The following is an 18,738-nucleotide window of genomic DNA, read 5'->3' on the forward strand; positions in this document are numbered from 1 at the left end:
CACTTCTGTATCCTTCCCTTCAAGGCTCAGGGGTCCAAGATTATCTTCTGTGTCTGTGTTAATTGGTTTCCCTTTTCTATGTTGAAGAGGTTCTGTGCAGTCCTTCTGCCTAGTCCGCCATCTTGCCGGAACTCTGATGGATCTTTTTTTAAAACAAAAACAAAACTTTTTATAGGTATTTGGGTGAAAGATTACAGAGCAAATTGGTTTCCCATTCAACAATTCATACACATTTTGATTCATGACATTGATTGCAATCCCCACAATATAGCAACACTCTTCCTTCTTCCCCCTGGTGTTTCTGTTTTCCATTAGTCCTTTTGTCCTTTTGTCCTATCCCTTCCTACCTTCTGAGCTTGACCCCTGAGCAAATGCTACCCTTTGATCTCATACATATGATTGTTCTAGGAAGTAAGTACTTCCCTGGTATTCTTTTTCACCTTATTAGGCCTGTTTATTGTTTGGCTGAAAGTTGAGCTACAGGGATGGCTTAAAGGGTTAAAAGGTGACTAAGGGCTATAGTCAGGGGTTCCACCAGTCTCTATCAGACCAGCAAAGCTGGTCTTTTTTATGATTTTGAGTTCTGTTCCACATTTTTCTCCCACTCTGTCTAAGATCTCCTTTTGGATCCCTTTCAGATGGTTGGCAGGAATAGCATGGCACCATCTAGTTCTTCTGGTCTCAGGGTCATGGAGGCAGAGTTCATGTGATCCATCTGTTCTTTGGACTAATTGCTTCCATGCTTCTTTAATTTTCTTCACTGTTCTCTGCTTTAGGGGGAGTTCTGGTAGCATAGTGCCAAAGGCATCTGACTGCTAACCAGAAGGCTGGTGGTTCAAACCCACCAGTCACTCCTCAGAAGGAAGATTGGGCAATCTACTTCTGTAGTAATACCACCTCAGAAACCTAAGGATGGGTTTCTATTTGTCGGGCTTGACTCAACAGCAGTGAGTTCGTTTGTTTGTTTTGATTTTGGTTCTCTGCTTTAAATGGGTGCAATAGTTGCACCTTAGATGGCTGCTTACAAGTTTTTAAAATCCCAGTTGTTACTCACCAAGGTAGGATGTACAACATTGTCTTTGTGGACAGTGTTATGCCAATTGACCTTAGTGTTCTCTGAGACTATGGTCCTGAGCCCCCAGACCCAGTGACTTATTTCCCTCAAGGTGTTTGGTTATGGCTAAGAAGTTTTCATAACTTTGCCGCCTGTATGCTATACTATATTCATGGATATATTTGCAACACAAATAAATACATACATAGAAATATCCCCTGATGAACCTATATATATATATATATATATATATATATATATATATATTCATGGGTGTAATCCCATTCACCTTCCAATTCCTGTCAGCTTGTGTGTCTTTCTATATATCTACTTGTAGATTATTGTTATTATTGTTATATCAGGATTGTATATGTAATAGTATTTACCACTATTGCTTTTAACTCTTGTGCTCCTCCCAGTGTGCTCTTTAGCCTAGATCATTTTGTACTAATCTCTCTATATTTTATATTGACTTTCCCTTCACCCAGATTAGTATGTGTCTACCCTCTAGTTAGTTATTTACTCTCTCTGCCCTCCCACCTCTGATAACCTTCAAAGAATGTAAACCTTTTCTGGACTTTTTATAGCAGCGGTCTGATACAATATTTGTCCTTTTATAGCTGACTGATTTCATTCAGTATAATGCCCTCCAAGTTCATCCATGCTCTGAGGTGTTTCACAGATTTATCAATATTCTTTAACATTGCACAATATGCAGTTGTGTGTGTGTACCATAGTTGGTTTATCCATTCATCTGTTGATGGGCACTTATATGGATTGCTTTTATATGGTCTTTCTAGCCATGGTCTTATAATTTCCACTAAAAAATTGGGTGAACTATACAGAAAAGGGGGAACTCTGGAGTAGCGTAATGCCTAAGGCACTTGACTGCTAACCAGCAGGCTGGCGGTTCAAACCCACCAGCCACTCCTTGGAAGGAAGGTTGGGCAATCTACTTCCATAGTGATACCACCTCGGAAACCCAAGGAGGGTCCTACTCGATGGCACATAATAACAACAACAACATACAGATAAGGTACTTGTGGCCCACTAAGGAATTTGGACAACTTGCTAATAATGCACATAAGGTGGTGCATGGCATCCTTGTAGGTGTGGGACCATGCAAATAAAGTACATGGAACCCTAATCAGGGTATTGGTTAGTTTTCCCATCCCACTAGGCTTAATATGAACTACCCCAGAGGTTGAAAGTGGGGTTTGACTATCACTAAGAAGACAGGAGCAGAGCACATTTTTTGGACCCAGGGTTTCTACACTGGGAACTTCTTAGACCCAGGAGACAAAGAGCTATAACACTGGAGATGATGAGAAGCTGCAGGAGCAGAGGCAGCAGAACCAGGAGACAGGCCAGAGATGGTACAGTAGACTTCCTGGCCCATAGAGCAAGAGAATTGAATTCATTTGGGCAGGAGGCTTGCTGGCAGAGTAGGGTACCTCCAGGTACTTGTCAGTTAAGCTTGCCAACCTACTTAGCAAGAGAACTGAGTGCCTTCATGTCAAGCCTTACTGGTAGAGTGGGGTGACTCTGGGTCCTTGTTGACAAAGCTAACCCAACCCACTGCCATTGAGTCAGATCTGATTCATAGCGACCTCTCCTTGGGTTTCTGAGGTGGTATTTCTACAGAAGTAGATTGCCCAACCTTCCTTCCATGGAGTGGCTGGTGGGTTTGAACCTCCAGCCTTCTGAGCTGTGTAACATTTGCCTGAGCAGGGCAAAGCCTGAGACAGCCCAACAGGCCCAAGAGGACTGAGAAGCCAAGGGCCAAGAGGCCAAGGACCAGAGAAAGGCCTGCTTGTAGTCACAGCTGATAAGAGGCTGCCCTGACTGGAGGACTGTATCCTGAGTCTTTCCTGATCCTGAATTGTAACCTATTACTTCCCTAATAAACCTCATGAGTTTTGTCTGTGAGTTCTGTGTGGCCAGTGCAGTGAATCACTAAACCTAGCAAAGAAGTAAAGAGTGCCACGGAGGGACAGTTGATGTCAGAATTAATAAAAACGTTAGAAAGAGGAGTTATCTCTGACTTCTGCTTTTTAAGCATCAGCCTTAGGCTATGCTAATGGTGATATTCTGTCCCCCTCATGAAGTTTGAGGAGGTCAGGCAACTCCACCACACCATTTTTACAGTTGGTGTCAAAAGTGGGATTTGTTGCAATGGTTCCAGATTCATGGAAGCATAGGACTTTGTATAAGAAAGAATGAAAGGGCATAAGAAATAAAATTTTTGTTTTTTAAGATGTTACTTTTATTGTTATCTGTGATGGCTAAAAGGAAAATAAAAGATTTTATGCTGTAGCTGAGGGGAGAAGAGCTGTATCTGGAATGGCTTGGGACAATAGCCAGGGCAGTTAAACAAGATGATTGCTAGGGAACCAGGGTGTTCTGATTCCACCCAACCAGAGGCCCAAAGCCATATATTTCTATGAATGGGAGAATAGTAAAAATGTGGACAATGTTTTTAAAATGGTTACATGTTTATTTGAATGTACTGTAGATATTGAATGTTTCTCCTATCTAGTGTGGTAAAACAGACCTATATGTATGATGAAAAATGAATATTGGGTAATGTAGATAACAGAGAGTGTATAACTCCACTTTCAGGCAATTCTTGACTGGATATGCTAAAAAGGAATTGCCTGAAAGAAACACAGGCTGTTGGTTTGAATGAAACCAACCTGTGTATAGAGTACTGGGGGCTTAGGTCAAAACCTTGAGCCCCATCCAGGAAATTTAAATTTGAAAATACATGCAGACCTACCAAGAACTGCGGAGAAGACAAGAGATTTGCATCTGAAGGAAAGACTTGCAGGGGGGAAAAAAATTAGTTTCCTTTTTAAATTTCAAGCAAGAGGTTTGCCTTTGAGTGCTTTGATGCAGGAAAATTCAATGCCCATCATAAGAACCCCCTTCAAGGATTAGAAATTAAAGGGAGTGATGAGTAGACAGCCTGGTATGCTCACTTTTCATGACCACCTGGGTCCACTCCATGAGTGAAAGTAGGGGAGGTGCAGCAATGAAGAGATGGGCTGAGTTTGTACCTGTTCCGCTGAAACTCATTGACCTAGCCCATGGAAGCTAAGAATGAGAAAGAGAATGGGCTGGCTGGCCTGAAGGGCAGGGAGTTGCATGGACTTTTGAGCCTACAGGTAGTGCCTGTTGACTTAGCCCATGAGTGCTAGAGATCAGAGACAGAGACAGAGAGAACACGCTGTCTGGTCTGAAGTGCAGGGAGGCATTTGGACTCCTGAGTCTATGGCTGGTACCCCTTGACCTACCTACCCCACAGAGGATAAGGATGAGCCTACGAGAATCTGACCAAATGAAAAGAAAGATATTTGCCACCATGAACTGGTGTAGATTGCTGCAATTTGATGGCTTCCTCTGGACTGGACTTTATTTATAGATACAGATGCTCAAAATTCCAACTAGTTACAGAAAATTCTTCAGACTAAAGAACATGCTTCTTTCCTCAGAGTACTGATTTGATAAGGACGGGAAGTTTAAACATTGGCTATCTAAAATGGGGAGAGATAAAGTCATGAAATGACTAGCTTACATGCTTTCGTAAGTGTGCTTACACTCAAAATTAGGGGACAAGGGAAGATCCTCACTGACTAGTTTCCTCCTTTCCTAATGGGTCTCGGTAAGAGAGGATGGGAGGAGATGTTAACAGAATTATATGATTCAGTTGTGACTGTTGTTTGTTAACAGAGTTAATTGTGATTGTAAAGATTGTGATTTTAGAGGCTGGTGTTAAGTGTGAAAATGTGAAGAGGGGAGGCACTGCTGGATTGGTATACAGTAGCCAAACCTAAGGTCCCTTAATGGTTTTTCTCTGCTGATACCTTGTGAGGCTCAGAGCAAAGGAATAATTAGTTAAATTTTATCAGACACTAAAGAAGGTGATGCCAAGATGCCTTTTGGAAAGCCTGACCAGATTAGGTGGAAACTTGAAGCAGACCTAAGTGACCTCACCCTGAGGACTTTTTGCCCTCCTGAAGGACTAATTGTTAATGACCATTTTGGACTCATAAAATGATTGTGAGGGGAAGTTTTCCTTCAAGTATGAAAGAGCCATGGCTAGAAAAGCCAGAGGATGGCCTATGGTGCAATGGGTAATTTTTACATGGTCTTTCTAGCCATAGTCTTGTAACTTCCACCAAAAGATTGGGTAGGATATATAAATAAGGTGCTTATGGCTCACAAAGGGGATTGGGCAGTTTGATAGTAATACAAATAAGGTACATGACATGTTCATGAGGGTAGAACGATGCAAATAAGATGTGTAGAACCCTAATGAGGGGATTGGTCAGTTTTGCCATCCTTCAAGGCTTAAAATGAGCCATCCCAGAGGTGGAAAGAGGGGATACCTGACTACCCCCAAGAAGAGACAAGAGCAGAACATGTCCTTTGGACCTGGGGTTCCTGTGCTAGGAACTATTTAGACCCAGGAGACAGAGCTGTAACACCCGAGACAGCAAGATTTGGTGGGAAACAGTGGCAGAGAAACAGCAGTAGTAGAGGCAGCAGAACCAGGAAAGGAATAGTGCACTGGGCTTCCTGGCCCTCAGAATGAGAGAGCTGAACATCTTCAGGTAGGAGGCTTGCTGGTGGAGTAGGTACCTCTAGGAACTTGGTGAAGTTAGGCTTGCCATCCCCCGGAGCCAGAGAACTGAACACCTTCAGGTTGACTCTGGGCACTTACTGGCAGAGCTAAAGAGTTCTGTAACACTTGCCTGAGCAAGGCAGAAGCTGGGCTAGCCCAGGAGGCCCAAGAGATCCAAGAGGCTGAGAGACCAAGAACACAGGTAAGAAAAGGCTGTCCTAACTGAAGAACTGTATCCTGAGTCTTTCTTGACCCTGAATTATAGCCTATTACTTCCCTAATAAATCCTTATAATCATGAATATTGCCTGTGAGTTGTGTGTGGACACTGCAATGAATTAACCAACCCAGCAGAGAAGAGTGTCATGGGAGGGATGGCTGATGTCAGAATTTGTCAAAAGACTGGAGAGAGCAGGTATGTCTGATTTCTGGTTCATAGGAATCAGCCTTGGGCTGATGCTGATGGTGATTTTCTGTCCCCCTTGTGAAGTTGGAGGAGGTCAGGTACCCTACCACACCATTTTACAAAGTCCAAGGGAAAGCTATTATGCAGGAATGGCCTTTCAACCCTATCAGGTGTTATCTTCCTTTTATCAGTAAATGATGGAGGAGAGAGCAGGATTAAGTTTTCTGCCTCTTTCAAGTTCACTTCAAAATCTCTAATAATATTAGACCTCCAAGTGATTATTGATATCTTTTCTTCTGGGTAATGGTGATTGATTAGAATGATGTTGGTGATGATGATGAGAAAGGGATGCCTGTGGTAAAAGTACATATTGTTGTTAGTTGGTGTTTAGTCAATTCTGAGAGGTAAGTTCTAGCTTTTGCCCTAGGACGGCCCTCTCCTGTAGCTTTCAGTTAGGGAGTGGACTGATTCAGGTTGAGTTAGGAATAAAGAGACAGAACCACTAAAGCAAATCATGTCTCTTAGCTCGAGCATGGGCCTCCACACCTTCAGGCCAGGAAGGCCTTAAACAGGCCCCACAGCAAGGCTTCAAGCACACAATAAGTAGCGAGGTGTTGACCATCTTCTGGGCTGACAAATGTCCTGAAAAATCTCAAACTGAGTGTTAGATGCCATGTGAAGCAACTCTGAAGAGCTTGATTCTTCCTGTACCTTTTCACTCTCTACCTCACTCCCCTCTGCATGCTTCTGACTTTCCCCATCCTCCCCAAATCTACATCCTGCCCACCAACTCCTCTGCTTTCCCAAGAAGAGAAAGCCTTTCCTTTTCTCCCCAGCCAAGCATCATTTCACCCTTTCTTTTCTGCCCCTTCCCCTCTTGGCCAAAGTTAATTTCTCTCCTTAAGCGCTGGATCCCTTCCCCACCTCCTGAGGAACTTACCGCTACCTCTTTCCTTCTCTCCGCTAACAAATGTGCTCAAGTTCTACTTGTCTAAAACCTCTCCTCTCAGCCCTGCCTTCCAATCATAGATACACTGCTTTTTCTTTCTCTTTTCTATCAAACTTCTCTCTCCTATAGCTTTTAACCTGCTTTGCCTTCTCATGATGAATTCTCCTTCCTCCTCACCCTGGGTGGTCCAACCCCCAAAATTCTCTCCAAAATTGTTTCTGTCTGCACTGACTATATTTTTGGATATTTTCTCCTTGATCTGAGTGTCTCATCTCCATGTTCTCAGATTGCAGGAACAGTTTGGGCAGCAGTGACTTTGATGAATGTGTGGATAACCTTCTGGAGATCTTCCCAGTCTGAGATATTGATTCTTATTGAACACATCTTATCTTTCTGCTCCTACAGCTGGCCACCCAAGGGCTTCTCAGACCTGCCTCCTCAGTCTCAGGCTCCACTATGCAAGATCTGTCAGACCCCCATAACAACTATCTAGTGAACAGACGGGGGCAGGAAGCGTGTGCTGGAATGCAGGGGCTGGCTTCCAGCAGATCCACAGCCAAGATAGATGCACAGAAGAGTCAACCAATACTCCAGCCTATTGCATTTTAGAATCCTCAGCAGCCCTGTTGTATTCCAGGTTCTCCAAGCCAGCGCCCATGTTCCTGGATGACTCCTTCCGCAAGTGGGCCAGGATCCGGGAGTTTGTGCCACCTTTTGGGATCAAAGGTCAAGGTATGTTGGGGATCCTGGCCTACTCTATATTAACATCTCATCCCCCAAATTATCTCCCTGTACTTAGGGACAGGGCTGTTCCCATCTCCTATTCCCCCCCACTCTTAATAATACCTTTATCTTCTCTCCCTCTTTCCCTTCCTTCCTTTTTTCTTATTGCTTTAATAGAATGTGTATTAGAGCCTACTGCTTTGCTAGAGGCTAGGTATACAGCAGTGAGGTAGACAGATATGGTCCCTCTCCTCAAAAAGTTCCAGTTTAGTGTAAGATACAGATACTTAGGACAATAAGGACCCTGATGAGAAAAGTGCAAGGTTCTGTGAGACCATGGAAAAAGTGTGCCAGAGGCATTAGAGCTAGAACACTGAGCCTGAAGGGGAAATTTCCCAGAAAAAATAGAGGCCACAAGAATGCCCTGCAACTCCTCCATCATCCCTTTCTGCTATTTGTCATCTTAATCTAGTCTCCCCTCTAGTTTTCATTCATCTTATCCAAGCTCATCTTTCTACCTGTGCTCTCAGAAATTGTCTGCTTCTATTGGCTTAAGAACCTCACCTATACAGTTCTCTCCTAACTCAAGACTTCCCCATCCCTAACAGTTTAACAGTTCCATCTCCTTGTCAAGTCCCTGCCCTGTTTTGTAGCATGATGGAAGAGTTTGGGTTTTAGGTCACACATAGAGGGATCAGATCCCAGTGCTGCCTCTTTGCTATCCATGACCTTGGACAAGGTATTTAGTCTCTCAGTCCTTTAGTTTCCTCCTCAGTTAACTGGAGAGAATACCATTGTATAAGACTGTGATCACAATTAAATAAGATAACTGTTAAAGGGGTGATATTATTTGGCCAAGGGGCTTGAGAATACCTGAACCTTCTACTCAGCTGGCCCGCCCCTCCCTGAAAAGAAGATAGTGGCCAGCAAAAGGACACTCTTGGACTGAGGCTTTGACTTCAAACTTCCAAGGAAAAATCCTGTTGGATTGGGATAAAACATATGAAGAACTCCTTTATTGTGGGTATAGGTTACCAACCAGCCTAATCTTTCCTCCTAAATCCATGCTTTGATCCCACGTACAGCTAAAGGCCAAAAAGGACAATACAGAGCCCATCCACCAACAAGAAGAGAGCACCTGCTGGTTTATGCCCTTTCTGCTACAATTCTTCTCTGCTAAAATTCTTCTGCTAGAAAGCAAAAATCCAATCCATATCCTTGACCTTGACCTTGACCAGTTAGTGCAATCCATTCTCCCTTAGAGGTGAAATTGGAGGTGGGAAAAGGAGGGGATCTGTGGCCTTATATTTGAAGGCACCTTAGTATAGAACATTTATTAAAGATTTGCTCCTTTACCCCATTCTCATTCATTTTCTGGAAACATTAGCTGCCCCTACTATCTCTTCTTTCTTACCATTTACTCCTGGAGAATATCTTCTCCTCTACTATTCCACTGAAACTGCTTAGTGCCCCATAATACCCAAAGGATACTTTTCAGTCCTTAACTTGATCTTTCTTCTACATTTGACAGTATCACCCACCCTCTCATTTTAAAAAATTATAATTTTTTTTTAAATTCTGAAGGCATTTTTTCTTTACATGAAATAGTTCAAGCATACCTAAAAGTATAAAGAATATTATAATGAGCACCCAGCCTAAGAAATAAAGCATGAAATATATTAAAGATTCTGTGTAGCCCTTCCCAACTCCATCCCCTCCTTCCCTCCAGGTAACCATTATCGTGATTTTGGTATTATCATTCCTACACTTGGTCGTGTATTTTTACTATGTATTTATATATCTATTAAAAACATAGGAATTCTGGTGCTGCTGTGGTTAAGGCATTGAGCTGCTAACTAAAAGGTTGGCAGTTCAAACCCACCAGCTGCTCAGTGGGAGGAAGATGAGGCAGTCTTCTTCTGTAAAGATTTACAGCCCTAGAAACCTGATGGGGGTCACTATCAGTTGGAATCATCTCAATGGCAGTGGGTTTGGTGGGTTTTTGTTTGTTTATTCATTATTAAAAAGGTGGTGTTGTTTTTACATATTTTTCAACTTTACAAATGGTATCATTTTATATACTTACAAAATATTCTGTATACAAACACATAAACATTTGTGTATGTGTGTGTGTGTATATACTGTAAAGATTAGCCAAAACTTGAAGGGAAGGGCAATGTACCAAATGTGAGTGATCAACATGGTGACACTGAGGAAGAGGAAGACATAGAGACGTGGATGGGAGGTACAGACAACAAAGATGAACCCTTTTTTTTGCACATAAAGTACTGTGTTTTCAGTGAAGGCAAACATTGATATATGGGTGGATAGGTGGACAGGTTGAATGATTAGGTATGTCTTTGCAGGGGGAAGTGTGCCCATGACCATTTATAGGTTTGGAAGACAGTGTTTCTACAAGTGTATTTGTATGTTCTGTAAGAATTCCCAGGTATATAGTAGAGCTGGCAAGGGACAAGGTTGTAGTCACTTCTTGATTGTAACTACCCAGAGGGAGCAAGTAGTTGGAGTTGTGGGCTTGGGACATGGTTTCAGGGGACATCAAGCACAGTTGGCATAACATACTACACAAAAACATCGTTCCACATCCTACTTTGGCGAGTAGCAAGTGGATCTTAAAAGCTTGCAAGCAGCCATCTAGATGCAACAATGGGTCTCTCCTTGTCCAGAGCAAAGAGGCATGAATAAACCAAAGACCCATGGAAACCCAGTCCAAGGGACTGGTACAACTTGCGATCCTCAGCCTGTGTGACTATGACACCAGAAGAACTAGATCATGCCCGGCTACCACTGTCAACCACCCAGAGGGGGATCTATGTAGAAGATCCTGCACAGAGTGGGATAGCAGTGTGGAACAAAACTCAAAATCATAAAAAACAAAAGGGACCAGGTTTTCTGGTCTGATGGAGCCTGATGGAACCCCTAAGACTGTAGCCCCTAGCTGCCCTTCAGGTGTGGAATTGAACCCACTCCTGTGGCTTCTAGCCAAATAAAAGACAAGCATATGAGCTGAACATTTACATTAGGTAGATACACTCCTTGGAGAGAACAATCATGGGAGAATAGAAGGGCTGTTGGGGCAGGAGTGCATGGAGGGAAGGACAGAGGGAAGAAGAGATAACTATGGGGAGGAAGTGGGAGGGGAGCTGTTCCATTGTGGGAAATTGCAGTCAATGTCATGAGACAAAGTGTATGTGAGCTGCTGTATAGAAAGTGAATTTGCATCTGCTCTGTAAACTTTCACTCAAATCACAATTAAAAAAATTAAGATTTTCTTTCAATAATAAAAAAAAAAAAGCTCAGATTTAACATCTTTGCCACCAGGGCTCTATAATATGTAAAGATTACAGCCTAGAAAACCCTATAGGGAAGTTCTACTCTGTTATATAGGGTCACTGTGAGTCAGAATCAACACAACAAATATATACATATATATACATAACAAATATATATATGCAAAAAAGGGTAAGGAGGCCACATGTTCTCACCTCCTCTAACCACACAAAAGGAAGACAGAATCACCATCAGTAATCCAAGGCCTATTCCCGCAAGGCCAGACATGCTGCCTCCCTCCAGTCCTTTCTCCAACTGTTCTACCCAAAGCACCCACCACCTCTCTGCTGGGTTCAATAATTCACTGCAGTGGCCACACAGAACTCACAGATTACAGGGTTTATTAGGGAAGCACCAGGATACAATTCAAGTTCAGGAAAAATGCTCAGTCTCTCTCTCAGCCCACAGTCTCTCTTCCAACAGTGAGTATCCCTCAGTGTCTCACTCAGCAATGCGTGTGTCTTGCGTCTCTTTCCCAGCAGTGTGTGTCTCTTTCAGTAGCACGTCTTCCTCAACCAGCAGTCAGAGAGAGAGTTCTGCCTCTAGCAGGTCTCCTTTTGAGCCCAGCAGAGTGGCTGAACCAACCAATCATAACATCAGAATTCTAAACACCTGAGAGAGAATGAGAACCTCCCAGAACATTGTTTAGTGCCACGCCCAACAGAAATACCCCAGGTGGACAACTTTAGCAATCAGGAGCTCCTCAGTTGCTCATGGCAGATTCCACCTTGGAGTTTACAAAGACTTATGGGTAGAAAACCACACTAAGTAATTTACACCACTATATATATATATATATAACAAAACACATTACCATCAAGTCGACTCCGACTCATAGCAACCTAATGTGTGTGGTCTGGTTACTTAGTGCCACTCTGACAGGAAACATACAGATGGGATGGCCTTAACAAACAGGAGTTTATTCTTACAATTTGGAGGCTTTACGTCCAAGTTCAAAGTGCCAGGCTCTAGGGGCTGGGTAAAAGCCCCTCAACCTTGGGGTCCAGCTCTGCCTCCTACTCCCAGCCCACTGGAGCTAGAGGCGTTTCTTTACTCAGACAGCTGCTGGCTGCTGAGGCCGAGAAGCCCCACGGTTGACAAGTAAAAAGGCACAGTACTGATGTTACCAAACCACATGGCAGGCCATTAACTTAAGTCCATTGTAAGCCCAAGGTTGGCAGAGCATAGCGGGCTGCTGAGCAACAACACAGCTACATGCAGGGTCCAAGCATGCCATAGGCTAGAGACCATTCCCAAAGCTGCTGCTTATAAGGGGAAGCAGACCACATACCCAAAGCAGCTACTCAGCTGTTCGTGGTAGATCCCACCATGAAGTTGATTTCCAGGCTTATCATGGGGAATAACTACCATCAGCTGCCCAGCCACTCAACCAGGCCCAGCCAAGTTGACACAAAAACATAACCACTACAAAGTGTGTGTACGAGTCCCTGAGTGGCATAAACAGTTAAGCACTCAGCTACTAACCAAAAGGTTGGCTATTCAAAACCACACAGAGGCACCTTGAAAGAAAGGTCTGGCAACCTTCTTCCAAAAGATCACAGCCCTGAAAACTCTATTGAGCACATTGTACTCTGATAGACACAGGTCACCATAAGTTCTAATTGACTCCATGGCAACTGGTTTGTTTATATATATATATATATATATATACACACACACACATGCACGTATGTGTATGTGTGTGTGTGTGTGTGTGTATGGGAGCTCTGGTAGCATAGTAGCTAAGACACTTGCCTGCTAACCAGAAGGCTGGCGGTTCAAACCCACCAACCACTCCTCGAAAGGAAGGTTGGGCAATCCTATTTCTGTAGTGATGTTGTTGTTTGTTGTTATTTGCCATCGAGTCGGCCCCAACTCATAGTGACCCCTCCTTGGGTTTCCGAGGCAGTATCACTATGGAAGTAGGAATGCCCAACCTTCCTTCTGAGGAGTGGCTGCCTCGGAAACCCAAGGAGGGGTCGCTATGAGTCGGGTTCGACTCGACGGCACATAACAACAACAATATATATATATGGAGCTCTGGTGGCATAGTACCTAAGGCATTTGACTGCCAACCAGAAGGCTACCAGTTCACTCCTTGGAAGGAAGACTGGGCAATGTACTTCCACAGAGATACTGCCTTGGCAGCCCAAGGAGGGGTCACTATAAGTCAGAATCAACTCAATGGCAGTGAATTTGGTCTTGGTATATAGATAGATAGATAGATAAATGTACACACACACATAGACCATATATATTTGTGTGTGTGTGTATGTATATGTGTGTATATATATAAAGATTTACTGCTTGGAAACTCAGTAGGGATCACTGTGAATTGGAATCAACTTGATGGCAGTCGGTTTGGTTTTTCTGGTTTATATGTATATAGAAAGGAGCAGAACTCTGGTTTTGTGTTTTTTAATTTGTAAATATATACACACACACATATCTATATATAAAACAAAACTATATGCTATATGTATGTGTGTGATTGATAGACAGACAGATGGATAGATGGATAGTTGAATGGATGGATGGGTAGATAGATAAAACCAAACTCACTGCTGTGGAGTCGATTATGACTCACAGTGACCCCCATTGGGTATCTGAGGCAGTAAATTTTTATGGAAGTAGATTGCCCTATCTTCCTTCTGAGGAGTGGCTGGTGGGTTTGACTGCCAGCCTTCTGGTTAGCAGTCAAATGCCTTAGGCACTGTGCCATCAGAGCTACACACACACACATATAATCTTCTGGAAATTTACTTTTTATGAAACTTTACATTTTTTTAGAGTTTTCTACATTGGTACTTATAGCTCTAGGTCATTGCTTTTTAACTCTGTGTAGTATTCTGTGTATATCACCTTGAATCTATTTTCCTTTGGTTACTCCCAGTGTTTTGCTATTACAACAGTTCTGCAAAGAACATTCATGTATAAGTCTCCTTGAACATATGCATGAGTTTTTCAGTGTCATATACCTAGAAGTAGACGTGCAGTATCTTAGTGTATGTATGTCCAACTTTATTTGATATTATTAGGTTACTCTCCATTGTGACTGTTCCAGTTTACTTGCGTTAATTTTAGGTTTTATCTTAATAACAATCCTGCAAAGTAGGAATTACCATCTTTGTTTTAAAGATGAGAAACTAAATCTCAGAGAAAGTAGGTGCTTTATCGCAGGCCACAGAGCTCATAGTAGCAGAACCAGGATTTGACTCCAAATCCAACGTTCTCTCCTCTCTGTATACCAGAGTTTATAAGGAGAGCAGTCATCATTGCCTAAGCTAGAGAGAGACCAAGAAGAATGAGGTCTGAATGTTGTTGTTGTTATTATGTGCCATCGAGTCAGCCCTGACTCATAGCGACCCCTCCTTGGGTTTCCGAGGCAGTATCACTACGGAAGTAGGATTGCCCAACCTTCCTTCCGAGGAGTGGCTGGTGGGTTTGAACCGCCAGCCTTCTGGTTAGCAGTCAAGTGCCTTAGCCACTATGCTACCAGAGGTCTGAATAGTTACTACTAAATTTGAGAGCACAGAGATCATAAGGGTCCTTGCTGAGTGCAGATGGGCAGATACCAAATTACAGGGGGTTGAAGAAGTTAAGAGCTAGACAGCCTGGCAAAGAACAGGTGGTAAAAGATTGTCAGTGTTAGATGGGAGAAGTGAGGGGAAGAAGGTATCAGACAATAAAGGAGAGTGGTCTGACTGAATGAGCTAGCTGACTGACACCACTGTAGTGCTTCAGTCATTGGTTGTCTCCTCATTTGTTTCTCCGTGTCTGCTTGATGTGTGGCCCTGGGAGCACAGAAGTAAGCAGAACATGGTCTTTGTCTCTGAGTAGGGTCTCCCATTCTAGGAGAAACAGATGCCCCAGCTTCCAGGGAAGATCTTGGGGCCTGGGGATGCATGTCCTTGGGACCTAACTCCAGAGCCTCCAGAAAATCAGATGAGATTCCCAAGGAAGGGATGGAGAAGCCCTAGGAGAGAAACTGCCTGCCAGGGATTGGGATTGGTTCCCGGCAGAGATTTGCATGCCTGCCTGCTGTCCTGCCTCCCAGCTCTTTTCTTAGGGAGAAAGTTAGGACAGTGGCCCTGCCTAGCCTTGTTTCCAGAGATCCTTCTAGCCACCTCCACCTCCTCCCTAGGTGGGGGAGTTCCTTCAGTTCAGGAACTTGTGCTGAGAATGGGTTTGCCTTAGAATTAGATTATCAGCAAACATATGGGAATTTAAGTGACCCTCTAACAGTAACAGCAGTAACCCTCTTCTTTCCACAGACAATCTGATCAAAGCCATCTTGTCAGTCACCAAAGAGTACCGCCTGACCCCTGCCTTGGACAGGTGAGCCACTTGCTGCCCATCCTCCTGCCTCCATCTGTCTGGGTGGTGCAGAAATATTCAGGCCCAGTGGCCTTTCCTAGACATGAGCAGAGTCTCCAACATAATTACACATGTGCATGCAATACACACACTGGCGTGGGTGAAGTGAACGAGGTAGACCAGTCCACTGTGCTTGCACCCTTGGGGCTATAAGCACTTGGCAAGGACATCCAGTCCTCAAACTTTAGAGGTTTGAGGGTAAGAACTGAAGACATTGGGGCTGGGATCAGCCAGCCCAGCATTGGGACTAAGGACTGGGTAGGAGGACCTGAAGGCTATAGGGCTTAAGTCAGCTCTGAAGCTGACAGATCTTGAATGGGAAAAGTCTTAAGGTCAGTGGAAAGAGAAGTAAAATAAGTAGGGCTTTCTTTGGGGCTGCTGGGAGCCTAGGGACTTTTGAGTTGAAACAAGCAGTCTCGAGTTCTGTAATCTGCAGTCCCATCCCATTCCCCTTGCTTGTCTGGCCTAGCCCTCAGCTCAGCCTACTTTCCTCTCTCTCCTGAGAGCTACCTAAGCTTCACTAATGCTTGGGGAACATTTACCCTTGAATGCCCTCTTACTAGAACCCCCTTCTATGCCCTTGTTTTCCTTGGGAGGTGTCAGGAACTAGGGAGGGCTAGAGGGTCCCAAATAGCCTGGTGACCACAATATGGTTCCAGACTCCCTTTCAGAAATGTGGCCAGAAGTCCAGCAGTCTCTTCTTCTATCCCAGCCTGGTCCTGACTAAGGACATGGGGTCAAGGGCCAAAGGGACCGGGGAAGAGAGACCTGGTGGATAGCTTTCCACAGAGGCCTCTGCCTCTCCCTCAGCCTCAGCTGCCGTCGCTGCATCATCGTGGGTAATGGTGGTGTCCTTGCCAACAAGTCTCTGGGATCACGAATCGATGACTATGACATCGTGGTCAGGTAAGCTCCCCAAAGCAGTGCCTCAGGCACCTGAGTGCCCTGGCCCAAACCCTGATCCCTGAGCCTATTGAGAACTGTCCATCTGGCCAGTTGATCTGAGGGCCAACAGAGCCTTAAGAAAAACCCTGGGTTGGAGGGCTTTGGAATGAAGAACTGTATGCTACTAGGTGACCTGTGCTCTTCATTCTCTACCTCTGGGGGCATTCTGGGGTCATAATGCCTCCTAAAGTACCAAAAACAGAAAACAAACCCATTGCCATCGAATCGATTCTGACATATAGTGACCCTATAATACAGCCCCATATAAATGGAAACCTTAGAGCTCTTTGGTGCCCCCCTGCCGCATACATGGAGCTCAGAGCAGGCTCTCACTGGGCCTGCTCTCTGTAGACTGAACTCAGCACCAGTGAAAGGCTTTGAGAAGGACGTGGGCAGCAAAACAACACTGCGCATCACCTATCCTGAGGGCGCCATGCAGCGACCCGAGCAATACGAACGAGATTCTCTCTTTGTCCTCGCTGGCTTCAAGTGGCAGGACTTCAAGTGGTTGAAGTACATCGTCTACAAGGAAAGAGTGGTGAGCTCCCCGTGTGCATCAGCTCCTTCCTTCCCCTTCTTGGCCTGGGCCTTTCTCTGGCCTTCCTCAGCTTCCAAGTCAGCTCCCTCTCCCTGGAGTCCAGCAAAGAACAAGTAGGAACCTTTCAAAAGAAGCATTAATGACCAAAAGCATTAATGGCACCCAAACATAACCAAGGAACAGAGGCCAAGGTCACTGGCCCAGACTCCTGGACCTGCTATACCTGATATCTACTATATTCCCCCAAATACCCAGGCTCCAGGTCCTTTCTTGGCCTTCTCTAGCTAGTCCCTGACCCTGGGTTCAGGCTTTTTTTTGCCCTTAGATCCCCAGGGTAAGGAAAGCTCTTATCTGGCTCACCCCAATAGCACACCTAAGCTTTACACTTTCCTGCCTCAACCTTGTAGTTGCCTCCCCCACACTCTCTTGCCCTCTATGAGGTAGGTCTCTTTGACTCAGGTCTTAAAGCTCCTACCCTATTCTCAGGCAGGGGAAGAAGGCCTATTTGGGCCCTGGGCTATTCTATAGGAACAGCAGAGATCCCTCAATCAGAGGGTGCCAACTCCCAATCTCTTAAGTCCTGGCTTTTCTCCACTCTGTTCTTTTACCACTACCCGGAGCTGGGACCCCAATCTGCCACTGAGTCTGAATCTACCCTTCAGGGATGGTCAGATTCTGTACTCATTATTCCAGGCAGGCAAAGGTCTAGGCTCATTTCTTTAGGGAGCTTATGTGGCAGAGTAGGGTCAGACTCCTCCTTAGTAGACTGCCCACTGAGTCCCCTCCTGAGATCTCTATTTCTCAGCTCCAGGCCTACAGGGATGCTGCCAGCTCGTCCAGGCCTACCCCAACACAGTTGTCAGCAGCTGCCCTCCCCGCTCGAAGGGGAGGGGTCCTACAGAGTTCAAATCATTCATCTTCCAATACCCAAGTCTCTTACCAGAAGAGAATGATGACAGACAGCCTTCCGCCTACAGTAAGAAGCTAGTTGTTTTTTCTGGAGGTTTAGAGGAGAGTTGGGGGTAGGAATAACTTTACCTGCCTGTGGGAGTCTCAGAGCTATTTGGTTTAACTCCATGTCCCTTTACCAAGCAAGGCCAAGTATAGGCAGTGTCAAGTAGGTAGCAAGTGAGAGAGAAGACAGAAGTCAAGTCCAGAAATTCAGGTAGGTGGGACAGTGGGAAAGGGAAGCCCACCTCAGAACCAGACTGAATGAGGCAGCTGGGCTCTGCTGGGTCCAGGCCAGTTCACCAAAGAGAGGAAACGGTGGGGCAGCAGAGTGATCATCTGGCTTCAGCCAGCCCTAGCTGCAAGCAGGCCACTGCTCACTCAAACTACACATAGAATGGGGCCAGACGGGCACCCGGAAATGTCTTTAAGGTATGGCCTAATGCCCTTCCTCAAAGCATGGTAGACATCCAGAGGCTTAGGTGTAGGGCAGGAGAGAGCATTTGCCCCTGGGTGCAAGTCCAAGGGCAAGGGGGCACCAGACAAAGCACAGAATGACATTCATTCTAAGACACCACAAGTATGAAAGGTGCCTGACTATGGCAGCCAAACAAGGTGGGGAGGTGTTTCTGCTGACGTGTCTTCACTATCAAGGTCTATTCATCTTGAAATTGTTGGGGAGGGTGCAATTTAGAGGTTTCCCTAGGTGCCTGGGACCCTTGCTACGTCCCTGGGGGCGCCTCACCAATTTCAGAACTCTAGGGCCTGAGATACTAGCATCTGTAGCCCTTCTCTTTGCCCTGAGGGCAATAGAGTTAGGA

At 44.8% G+C, this 18,738-nt stretch overlaps 1 protein-coding gene across 1 annotated transcript in view; it reads left to right on the forward strand.

Annotated features, from left to right (window-relative positions):
* ST3GAL3 (ST3 beta-galactoside alpha-2,3-sialyltransferase 3) overlaps positions 1–18,738 on the forward strand; it is a 346,519-nt gene that overhangs the window by 304,072 nt on the left and 23,709 nt on the right. Inside the window, exons 5-8 of the mRNA XM_007953053.1 lie at positions 7,673–7,767; positions 15,384–15,447; positions 16,297–16,392; positions 16,783–16,969. Of these exons, the coding sequence (XP_007951244.1) occupies positions 7,673–7,767; positions 15,384–15,447; positions 16,297–16,392; positions 16,783–16,969 (442 nt within the window). The remainder of the gene's footprint in view (positions 1–7,672; positions 7,768–15,383; positions 15,448–16,296; positions 16,393–16,782; positions 16,970–18,738) is intronic.

This window comes from Orycteropus afer, unplaced genomic scaffold, assembly GCF_000298275.1.
Source record: "Orycteropus afer afer isolate SDZICR_OR568_19922 unplaced genomic scaffold, OryAfe1.0 scaffold00370, whole genome shotgun sequence".
Taxonomy (NCBI): Eukaryota; Metazoa; Chordata; class Mammalia; order Tubulidentata; family Orycteropodidae; genus Orycteropus; species Orycteropus afer.